The sequence below is a fragment of the Marmota marmota genome, unplaced genomic scaffold, assembly GCF_001458135.2.
Source record: "Marmota marmota marmota unplaced genomic scaffold, marMar, whole genome shotgun sequence".
Lineage (NCBI taxonomy): Eukaryota > Metazoa > Chordata > Mammalia > Rodentia > Sciuridae > Marmota > Marmota marmota.
Window position 1 is genome coordinate 5,948,540 of NW_025999842.1, and position 12,291 is coordinate 5,960,830.

Here is a 12,291-nt window from a genome sequence, read left to right on the forward strand (position 1 = left end):
GGGTGGCAGTGACAGGTGGTGGGGGCTGCGGGGCCCTAACGACTGCAGGCTGGGGACCCAGGGCCCCGCCCCTCGGCGCTGCGGGTCTCTAGCTGCATTGCCCAGCTCCGCCCAAGTATGAGAGTCGACTCCATTACGTAGCCAGACCCCTGTCTACTAGAATTCAGGATTGCAGACTGTCTGCAGTGGTATTTGCAACCACCTACAACGGGACAGTTCAGAACACCTGTTGCAAGTGCAGATTCCTACATCCAGGTCTTGAATTTGGATTTTAATAGAGTGTTTTAGGGGATGTTGTGCCTATGAACTTTGGGGTCAGGAAATAAATCTCAAGGGTCTGAGTGTCCTGGTTTGTGCCCCTAGCTCTCTGTGCAAAGTGCTCCTGCGGAACTGCCTCCTCATAAAAGGACCTACTGATAATTTCTCTGGATACCATCTGATATTGACAAATCCAGTGTCCCTGGGCCTTTCCAAGTTCCCAGGCAGATTGATTTCGAGACATGTCAGCTTCAGTGAAAGAAAGCCTTCAGCTTCAGCTGCTGGAAATGGAAATGCTGTTTTCTATGTTTCCTAACCAAGGAGAAGTAAAACTTGAAGATGTAAATGCCCTGACGAATATAAAGAGATATTTGGAAGGTAGAAGGGAGGCGCTACCACCAAAAATTGAATTTGTGATTACGCTCCAGATAGAGGAGCCCAAGGTGGGTGCCCTCATTTGTTTTAGTGTTGTTAGATTCCCAGTTGTTAACAAAATGCCTGTTGCATGAACTTCTGTCCAGGACACAAAGAATACCCTAGATGCATATTTCTTTACTTCTTTGGAAGCAAAATATATAAAATATGAGATGCTCTGTAAATTGTCTTTAGTAAACATCCTAAATTTTACATAAATATGAACACATTTTAAACAAATATACCTAATGTTTTTATTGAAAATATCCTAGTCATACTTACCATTATTCTGTTCACTCATCCAGTTTCTTAACAATCCACCTATTACAATATGTACTCCCTTTACTTGTATCATGATTTTCACAAATCTAGATATTGCCTGTAGCAAAACAGGCTTTTAAGAAATGAATGAACATTGGGGTTTTTTGTTTTGATGGCACCATAACCCAGAAAACAAATACAGGTAACAAAATCTAAATATTAAAAATAAATTTCCCTCTATGTTCTTATCCGTTTATCTACAGCAACATTAGTATAGCATAGGTAACACATGTCCTGGGCATTTGAGAACTACTGTTTTAGCTATTTCCTACTCATCCTTCAGTTGTCATTCCCTCAGAGGAGACTTCCTGGTTCCCCAGACTGGATTCTGTCCTGATGGTTACACACTTCAATGGAACCCTGAACTTTTCTATGGTAATGCTTCTCACAATTGAAATTAAATATTTGCTATGCATAGTTACTTGTTTAATGTGTGTCTCCTTCACTAGGCTGTGGACTCCTTGAAGGGAAGAAATAATGTCTGACTTCTTCACTTCACTGTCCCAGCACAGGGTCCTTAGCATGTGTAGTTAATTCAATAAATATGAGAAAGAATGAATGTATACATGGATAGAATCATGTATATAAAGTACTTGGTAACAGAACAGCAATAATTATTCCATTTATCAAAATCATGTAGTTGTCATTGATAAACTAGCTTGTGTGATTTTTATGGCATTTAAATCTATTTGATTTTCATTTTAAGGTGAAAATTGATTTGCAAGTAACCATGCCTCACAACTACCCCTTCGTAGCATTGCAGCTGTTTGGGCGATCATCTGAGCTTGACAGACAACAGCAGCTACTTCTCAACAAAGGTCTCACTTCTTATATAGGGACTTTTGATCCAGGTGAGCTCTGTGTATGTGCGGCAATCCAGTGGCTACAGGACAACAGTGCTTCCTACTTCCTGAATAGAAAGCTGGTGTACGAACCATCTACACAAGCAAAGCCTGTCAAGAACACATTCCTCCGAATGTGGATCTATAGTCACCATATATATCACCAGGACTTAAGGAAAAAGATTTTGGAAGCAGGGAAAAGGTTAGATGTCACTGGATTTTGCATGACAGGAAAGCCTGGTATAATATGTGTGGAGGGTTTCAAAGAGCACTGTGAGGAATTCTGGCACACAATTAGGTATCCTAATTGGAAGCATATTTCTTGTAAGCATGCTGAAAGCATGGAAACAGAAGGAAATGGCGAGGACCTGCGCCTTTTCCATTCTTTTGAAGAATTACTCCTTGAGGCCCATGGTGACTATGGATTAAGAAATGATTATCACATGAATCTGGGCCAGTTCTTAGAATTTCTCAAAAAACATAAAAGTGAGCATGTTTTTCAGATATTATTTGGTATTGAAAGCAAAAGTTCAGAGTCCTAGGAAGCTATTAAGAAGCCTATGCTTATAATTTCACTTAAGTCTGTGTTTCTGCTAAAAAGACCAAAATAAAAAGATCAGTGTCTGTATAGTGTCCTCAGTGAGAAACCTGGCTTCAAAATTTTCAGCTAGTAATGATAAAATACCTTTAACTTTATAACAAGGCAAATGTGATGTTATTTCTATGTTCCTATGTTTAGTCATTTGAAAACTATTTCACTGTAAATTAATAAAACAGTTCATTTAACCAATGAAGCTGATTTGATTGAGAAGTCTAAAGATCCATAGTTAATGTCAAAAATCAAATTCAATCCTAGTAGCTCAGGAGGCTGAGGCAGGAGGATCCTGAGTTCAAAGCCAGCCTCAGCAAAAGTGAGGTGCTAAGCAACTCAGTGAGACCCTGGCTCTAAATAAAATACAAAATAGAGCTGGGAATGTCACTAGTGGTCAAGTGCCCCTGAGTTCAATTCCTGGTACCCCCCCCAAAAAAATCAAATTCATAAATATGAATAACTTGTTTCTCTCTTTCGTGATGCCAGCATATAGGAAACATACCACCTTTTCCTTCATCATGGGAAACGAATTCTAAATCAAGGATATAATGAGAATAAAAAGAGCATGTTTATTACATTTCTTACTTTAAATCCCTATTTTGAGTGTTCTCATAGTAAACTAGATTCCAATAGCTATGGCAGAAAAATAGTAGTAATGAAGCCTGAAGAGTAATGAGGGTAACACACCATGCTACATATTCTTCCTCTGGCTCTCTCTATTAGTTGGTTAATGATACTAATAATAACTATGTTGACAATAATGACAAAAATATTCTTATTACCTACAAAAGATTTTTTTTGCGGGGGGGGGGGTACCTGGGATCGAACCCAGGGGTGCTCAACCACTGAAGCTCATCTCCAGCCCCCTTTTTTTTTTTTTAATCTTTGAGACAAGGCCTCACTAAATTGCTGAGACTGGCTTTGTACTTGTGATCCTCCTGCCTCACCTTCTCAAGCTGCTGAAATTATAGGCATGTGCCACCAGCAAGAAAAATGGTTTCTTATCTACAAAATATTCCATTGGATCTTTCCAGCCTTTGACCATGTACCATTGTGCATTGCTACTTGGGGCGAGAGGGCTGCACTGTCAGCTTAGTGGGAAAAGAATCAAACCACATTTTGAGAAGTACTGTTTTAGCTATTTCCTACTCATCCTTCAGTTGTCATTCCCTCAGCAGAGACTTCTTGGTTCTCCAGACTGGATTCTGTCATGATGGTTACACATTTCAATAGCCATCTTTTTGAAAATTCCATCTCCCACCAGCTTTTTTCAACATGAGTTTATTTTACTGGTAAAAGCCCTTATTTAAGAAGCTCCTGCCAGTCCTTTTATTACTTTGCACCTATCCCTGCCGAGAACTTCTGGGAGTCTCCTGTGTGCACAGAGGTATTATAAACATCCTCTGCAGCTTTCCCTATTCCCTTGGCCTCTCTTTACCCCTTTCCCAGAGAAGATTCTTTTTTTTCTGGGTCCCATGCACTTCACTAATATCCTGGTCTATTCAGGTTGCCGAAAGTAGGTGGTATGCTTTAGTGAGACTAAGAAGAATGCCTCAGTCCCCATTTGTGACATTTCTGGAAGACGCCAGAGTTGCATGTGCTGAGGAGCTTATGGAACTTCTGATGAAACAGTACCTTCTGATTTTACTGTGTCCAGGATGCACACATATGTTCTTGGATTAAGGAGAAGACCTAATGGGCCAGCAGACCCTGCAATTATCAGGTTCTCCTGTGCCCATGTTGGGTCCACTTTAACTCAAAATGAGTTTCCTCTCAGGGCACAACTCTGACCTTTAAGCCAAGGCTCTGGTTGTGGGCCTGCCTTACTACACCATCAGCTTGCCCATTCATATTTAGTTCTGTTTTGGAAAAGCAATCTTTCTACATTCTCCAGGTTGGTAAAGAACTCCTGAGTTCAAGCAGACCTCTGGCCTTAGCCACCCAAGTGCTGGAACTACAGAAAATGCCTCCCGGCCCAGCTGCACATTTAAGTTTTTTAATCCCAGCCTTGGATGCAAATGGAACTCACTGGGACCTCACACTTAGTATCTATGTAAAAAGGAAAGAAATATGACTGACATTCCCAAGGACTCATTTCTTAGTGTTTACAACATAGTATAGGAGACCTTTTCCTATATAATATCCCCAAACTATGAATAAATGCAATTAACATTCACAATTTTAGGACTTACAAAGATACATCTATTAACTATTTTTCCTTTGAAATGCAACAGTGTGGGTACCTACTTATAGAGATTTTTTTCCCCCTGATTAAATTGGCAAAATTAGCCACAGAAATATAAACCTTTTGTTTTTGTTTTCGTTTTGTTACGAGATTGGACCCAGGAGCACTTAACCACTGAGCCATGTCCCCAATCCCTTTTATTTTTGAGTCAAGGTTTTCCTAAGTTTCTTAGGGCCTTGCTAAATTTCTGAGCTGGCCTTAAATTTGTGATCCTCCTGCCTCAGCCTCCTGAGTTGCTGGGATTACAGGCGTGTACCACCATGCACAGCACAAATAAAATATGGAACAAAAAATTATGTACATATCTCAATAAACAATACAAGTTTATGAACTCCTCACTGCTTCTGGAGCTATTATAATTTTTTAGAACCTGCTTTTTTTTAACATGTCCAATATCAGCATTCAGCAATACTTTCCTATTAGGAGCACTATAATAACTTCATAATTTTTCATTATGGGAGAAGTAGGTTTTATATAAAAATAAACATGATCATTCAAAACTCAGTTTTGTGTACATAGTAGACTACTGGTTTTGTTTGTCCAGCCTGACAGGAGCACATAAAACAACTTACCCCTTAACCCCTGTGTAGAAAAAACACCTACTTTGGGGAGTTGCCCCTTCCCTGTATACTTTGGGAGAAGGCATTTGGAATCAGTCCTCCAGCAGTCTTCTGAAAATGGTTGTGGGCTCGCTTGCTTAACTCACCATTACTCCCCCCATTCTGGACTACTGAATGCTTGGTTGTTCAGCACCTCTTTTGTGCTATCCAACCTCTCCCCCTTTGCCCCTTTTGCCTTCTGGAAGTTAGAATCAGTCACTATTGCTTGTAACTTAAGAATTTTAATCTTCTACATTAAAAAATTTAAATGCTTATTTGGGAAGAGTGCCCACTTATAAAAAATGCAGTGTCTTTTTTTAAAAACTTACTGAGTTAAATCAAGCATTCCTTCATGTTTTGTTCCTCATTCCCTATTGGTCTCTTACATGTTAGGTAGAGCCAAGGATATGCACAGTGAATTGCAGAGTAGGCCAGATGAGTTGGCACACTACGACTTCTAAAACATCCCTGTATTAAATCAAAACTATGTTGCCCATGAACTCAAGTTGAATGGTTCACAGATCATCCATCCCTCTCAGAAATTGGCAAGGTGTTCCATGTACGCGAGGTCTTCATAGAACTCTTTGAAAAGAGAATTTTTTTTCAATTTGCTTTTACCTTGGGTAGCCAAAAGTCAGTCAAAAGAATGGTTATTTCCTAAAGAGGGCATGGTTTTTTTCATAATCCTGGTTTTATATAGAATCTTGATTAGCCACAGAAACTTAGAGCTAACTGGATCTTTTTCATAAAGCCCTCAATACGACTTATTTCACTCTCACGTGGACACATTAAAGAAACCTCTTTTTCAGAGTCCAATCAAAGCATTTGGATCAACCCATAATGAGTCTGAGGAGTACACACAAAATTTAAAGAAGTCAACCATGCACTGAGGGCCATCCTCAGTAACAGGATGAACAGAGTACACAATTTATTCTTCTATCTGGAAGAGACATCCAAACATGCACCAGACACTGGGCCTCTGTGAAACTTGGCTGAGGTGACAGGCTCCTGTGCTTTTGTGAGATTTATCTTCCACCCTTATGGCATGATGTATCCCTACCAGGCATCCAGGGAACCTAATGTCTCCCCTGCTCCTGTCAGCAAATCATCATCAATGTATTGGACAGCAGTTCCCCTGTACTGCTACCAACAATCTCAATAGTCAGAGAGTTGCTATGTTGAAAATAGATTATCTGCATTGCTTACTTAAATAGGGCAAAGTTCTTCAGGTGTTCTTTACTTGAATACATGAAAACAAAGTACTGCCTAAAGTAATAGTTATTTACACATTTGCCCCAAGAAACTTGTCTAACAGAAGCTGCAGTTAATCACTGATTAAGTTTATGAGCATGTGCTATCATTCTGAGAGACCCATCCACTGCCTGCATATGCCAAAGATGATGTTAAATGCGAAATATGGTAAGAATCTCTGTTTCTTTTTAAAGCTTTTGAGGCTAGAATTTATCTCTGCAAATCTCTTGGTACTTCCTACCAAAAGAACCCTTTATTTATGGATCAGGGATCCAATATGAGGATATTGTCATAGAGGGAAAAAATATCAATTTTTTCCTTATACCTGCATACATTTATCATTTAACAATTATTTTTTTAAAGATCAATGCTAACTCTTCCGTTGGAAAATAACTGGAAGATAGGTTAATTTCTAGAGTACCCACTTTGTTTCATAGATCACAATGGTTTTGGAGACCCCAGAAACATGTATTCAGAGCTGTTCCAGATGACCTCCAAAAAGCCCAATCATTTCCTTTCTGCAGTGTATTGTTATCCTAACAAATGGAAGCCTCAGGGGGAGATATTAAAAACATATATTTATGATGATATTATAAAGGTGTTCATCTTAGAGGTCTTTCACTCATATTCACATGGGGCAATTTGGTGATAGTCTTCTCTTGGTGGATGTAGGCAGGCTTTTTCCTGCTCTTGTTATACATATTATTAAGGACCTACATGGGTTGAGCACGTTATTTGGTCCTAAACCAGACTGTTATTCAACTGGTATGTATGGTGTGGTTGTATAAGTTTTTTTCCAATAGCACCCATTTTTCTTGTTCAGTACCTATTGTGCCTGGTTAATTTTTGAACATCATTTCAGGCCAGGGAACTCTAGATTAACTACCCACCAATAACAATTTCTGTGGGCCAAACTATTCTGATTACATTGAACTTGCTTGTATTATGATTACTCTTTCTGACTCCTTTTCTTAATTTCTGCCAAGAGTCTCTACCAACACCAACATTCTGATGTTTCCATTGAACAGGAAACCCATTTTAACTGTTGCATTGCCCACAGACTTTCTCAGCATACAGAGAAGAATCACTAAAATTATTTTCATTGGTGCTGGTATTCCCCTCACCAATGTTATTTCTGAAGGTTTTAATGAAAGGAGAGTCACTGGTTCTCTCAGAAGACTTAATTTTGAGATCATTAAGATTAAAATGGTAAGATTACACACCAAAAATTTACTCCAACTTTGCTTTCTTTGTAAATCTTTGAATCCCTTTATATGATTTCATGGAATGTTTGCACTGTCAATTTCATTTAATGTAGGCCGTGACTAAGTCCATGTTTCATTCAAGTAACTGACCCAACAAGTGGAATCACTTCTAGTTGCTGAAGGCAGCACTGAATCCAGAATCTGTGGCAAGTGCACCCTTATCAAATCAGTTCTACCCAACCCAAAATTGTGTCTCCTTCCTCAGTTTAACATTCTCAGAATCTCATGCATTTTTTTTTCCACTCGGTTTTTGGAGGTGAAATGATTGGATTTCCAAAACAATGAGCAAAGTCCAGAATTTTTTTGGTCTGATTCTCCTCGTAGGTTGTCTTCTTAATTTGATTTGCCACAGTCCCTCTCTGTGTTGGAATCTGATTTTAGGTGTATAGACAATGAGATGTGGAAGAAAAATGGGTAAATTCATTTCCCTTTTCAAGGAGATCATTACCTTAGGTGAAGTCATTACAGGATCTTCAAGCAAGGCAGTATCAACCTCTTTAGAGACCCCTGCTTTGGTTGGCAAAGGAGGACTTGCCAGCTCTCTTGAGTTTGGCTCTGAGGGTTTCCTGGGACACAGGACTTTCAGTACTCAAACTGGACTGCTGTTTACTACTGTTCACCCACTATTCGAAGTTATCCTGCACCCTTCAAAATCCTATGCATCCATGTGTTCATCAGTTTTGCCGCTCCATGACCAAAATACCTAACAAGAACAACTTAAAGGAGGGAAAGTTTATTTTGGCTCTGTGTTTCAGAAAGTTAGTCCATGGTGGGCCAACTCAATTGGTCTGGCCTAAGGTGAAGCAGCACATCATAGTGGAAGGGCCTAGTGGAGGAAAGTTGCCCAGGACATGACAGCCTGGAACCAAAGAGAGGGAGGGAAAGGAGTTGCAGAAAATGAACATTCCAGGACATGCCCCCAGTGACCCACCTCCTCCAGCCACACCCTACCTGCCTACAGTTACCATCTAGTTAGTTCAGTTTAAAACTAGGATGGACTAAGAAGGTTGCAGCTCTCACAACCCAATCATATAACCTCCAAACATTCCTGCATTAATGCAGGAGCTTTGGAGGGAGTGCAGGGGGCACCTCATATACAAACTATAACAATCTGGTTCCAAATCTAGGTCTTACTGTTTCTTTGCTAATACTCCTGGTCACAACCAAGTAAGGGGCTGGGGCTGGGGCTCAGTGGTAGAGCACTTGCCTAGCATGTGTGAGGCACTAGATTCAACCCCCCAGCACCACATAGAAATAAATAAAGGTATGTATCCATCTACAACTAAACATATGTGTCAACTCTACTTATGGAGTTGACACATATATTTAGTTGTAGACATGTAGAGTTGATATATATATTTGGTTGTAGATACATATATCAAAAATACTTTTTTAAAAAAAGTAGGACTCTGGTTTTCAACTGTTTTCTGCCTTGCAACTAGTAAGAGAGATTCAGCAAAAACATAGGGTTGTTTTCCCAGTTCTTAGACTGTACCTTGAGTTGAGAACTTGAGATTTTGAACCTAAGTTCTCTCTTTCTTTACTATCCACCTCTACTAGAAACAACCACTCCATCCCAGTCCTGGAATACCTCAGCCTTACTGTTTCATGGCAATTGCCATTAGATCTACCAATCCTTCGCCTCTATGGATAATGTATCCCAACCATTTCTTTTTTTAACCTCATGGTTTTGTTTTGGGGGTTCCAAATAAATGCATCAATTTGCATTTACTTTATATTTTTACCATTCATATTTAGGTCTTTAATCCACGTGTGGGCCCATCTTTTCATACAGTGTAAGATAGGGTTCCAGTTTTAATTTTCCCCATGTTTTAGGTCAGTTTCTCCAATTGATAGAAATCAGAAGACCTGAGTGGAGGGAATTCACCCAAACCCCACACGTTTCTTTTAAAAAGCAATTTACCTGCAGCCCTTCCTGGCATAAGTCAACAGAATACATTACATTCTTTGTCAACCAACCTGTTATAAAGAGGAGAAAGGCCCAAAAAGCTCCTTTCTGCAGATAAGGAAAACATAAGTTACCTTGAAGGGGGTGACTTTTGTGGCATTACACAGACCAGATTCCAAAACTCAGATGGATAATTATAATAAGGAGCAAAGCCCCCCTACCATAATATCTGTAAGAACAATTAGAACCAGTTGATGTGGGCCAAAGGGAACAGACTTGCCGTGGATATTTACATTTAGCAGTGGGAAGTCTAATATCATTCTGGGGTCAATAAAAAGTCAAGAGGTGGAACTGGGCAGGACTCTTTCTAGAAAATTCCCTGGGACCCCAATTAAACTTGAGGGCAGGAGGGGCACACCATCCCTCTCTCCCTCTGACTCATTCTCTCCTTTGAGAGTGTCCCTTTTTTCCCTTTTCCTGTCCCTTCTAATAAACTCATGCCTGCAACTCAGAGTGACATGACTGAAATTTTTTTTTGCATGACTGCAAAAAAACAGCAATGGAGGATCTCAGCAGCTACCTTGGCTCCACAGGACTCTTCCTCTGTCACACAATCTTTTAGCTAAATGTTGTTCTTTATTGATTTTTGTGCTACCAGTTTCTTGTTCTATTCCACATGTTCTCATGTCTTTAAGAAATATCTGTTGGAGTAATTCCCCTTGTGCAAGCTGACTGAACTATTTGTAGGTCACTACTTTTCCAGATGTTATTGTGATTATGGATTTCTCCATCTCACTATTTCTATCAATTTTTCTATCACTATCTCATTGCCTTGAAGTCTATTTGATATTAATAGAGCTGTGACCAGCTTTCCTAGGCTCTCTGTTTCTATGGTTTATCTATTTCCATCCTTTTACTTTGAACCTTTCTGTGTCATTATATTTAAAGTATAACTCTTAAAAACAGCACTTAATCAGATCTTCTGTATACAATTCAATCAGAAATCTTTGCCTTTAAATTAGTTTTTTATTCATTTGCATTTAATATAGTATATAATAAAGTTGGATTTAAGTCTGCCATCTTCCTATATGATTTATATTTAACCTAGGAACTATTAATTCATGTTCTTTTTTTCTCCTTTATTTTCATGAGGATTAGTCAAGGATTTTTAAATTAGTCCATTTATTTCCTCTATTAGCTTTTCAACTGTTATCTTTTAATATTATTTTTATAGTTACTTTAGAGATTACAATATGCTTCCTTATTTTATTACAGTATTTCTTGACTTATTGTAATATTTGCAGATTGTTCATGAAATGGTATGTTACTGGCTATAATATTACTAAAATTAATATCACACCACTTCATGAATAATATACAAACCATACAAGAGTATAATTCCACTAATCCCTTCTACCTTTTGTCCTATTCTTACCACATATTTTACTTCTTCATTTTATAAACCCTACATACATTTCTACTGTCAGCCAATAGTCTTAAACAATTTTAAAAATATATATTCATATTTTTCTATTTATACTGTATAACTGTATTTTATACTTCCCACATGTATACCCTTTTTAGTGCTTTTCACTTCTTCCTGCAGATTAGTACTTCCATCTGGGTCCATCCTCTTCCTCCTGAAGAACTTCCTTTAGTAAGTTTAGCGCAAAGGTATGCAGGACATTAATTATCTCAGCTTTTATTTGAAATGTCTTTATTTTCCTTTCATTTCTTAAGGATATCGTCTCCATGTACAGAATTTTGAGTTATCAGTTTTACTCTTTCTGAACTTTAAGAATGTCTTTCCAGGGCTGTGTTTGTGGCTCAGAAGTAGAGCACTTGCCTAGCATGTGTGAGAACTGGGTTTGAGTCTCAGCACCACATAAAAATTAATTAATCAAAGGTATTGTGTCCATCTACAACTTAAAAAAATACAAAAAAAGATTGTCAAGACTGTCTTTTTAATATCTTACTTTTCTTTGCTAACTTTTTATACCACTGAACAACTGTGTTTCTGTTTCTTTGGCTGCTTTTAAGATTTTTTTGGCTTTTAGCATTTTAAGATATCCCTAGGTTCAATTTTCTTTATATTGATCCTGCTTGAGGATTGCTTCCTCTTAATCTGTTGGTTGATATTTTTCATTAATTTGAGAAAATTCTTGCTCATTGTCTTTTTTGTTGCACTCATATATCTCCTTTTCATCATCTAAAACTCCAATGGCATATATATTAGGCCATTTAATATCAGATAATATATCTCTCTCTTTCTTTCTCCTTCAAATTTGGATAATTTCCAATGACTGGCCTTGGATGTCATTGATCCTTTCTTCTGATATCTGCCATTTAAACCCATACAATTAATTCTTAATTTCAGATGTTATTTTTCAGATCTAGAATGTATATTTAATCTATCTTTTCCTTCATTTTATCTTTCCCATTGACATCACTGTAAGTTCTTTATAAACCCTGTGTAATACTGCATTTGGTTGCTCTTTCACTCTTTTTCTAATTATTATTTTTTGCTCCTGATTAGGGGATCATTTTTTTTTTATTCTCTCTACATAGATTTTTCCTTTTGATTTTATACTGAAT

General features: G+C 38.1%; 2 protein-coding genes across 4 annotated transcripts in view; one reads left to right on the forward strand and one right to left on the reverse strand.

The window, feature by feature from the left end:
- The window catches only part of Pgm3 (phosphoglucomutase 3), a 56,500-nt gene that overhangs the window by 35,045 nt on the left and 9,164 nt on the right, over positions 1–12,291 (reverse strand). The gene's annotated exons all lie outside the window — the stretch shown is intronic.
- Rwdd2a (RWD domain containing 2A) lies at positions 260–2,625 on the forward strand. 3 transcript variants are annotated; one of them, XM_048803402.1, is made up of 3 exons: positions 562–701; positions 1,277–1,368; positions 1,700–2,625. In XM_048803402.1, the coding sequence occupies exons 2-3, from the start codon at positions 1,330–1,332 to the stop codon at positions 2,375–2,377; spliced, it is 717 nt and encodes a 238-aa protein (XP_048659359.1). In that variant the 5' UTR covers positions 562–701; positions 1,277–1,329; the 3' UTR covers positions 2,378–2,625. The 3 variants fall into 3 exon arrangements, with proteins under 3 accessions (XP_015354494.1, XP_048659359.1, XP_048659427.1); XM_048803470.1 differs by having other exon boundaries at positions 564–701; positions 1,292–1,368; XM_015499008.2 differs by lacking the exon at positions 1,277–1,368 and having other exon boundaries at positions 260–701.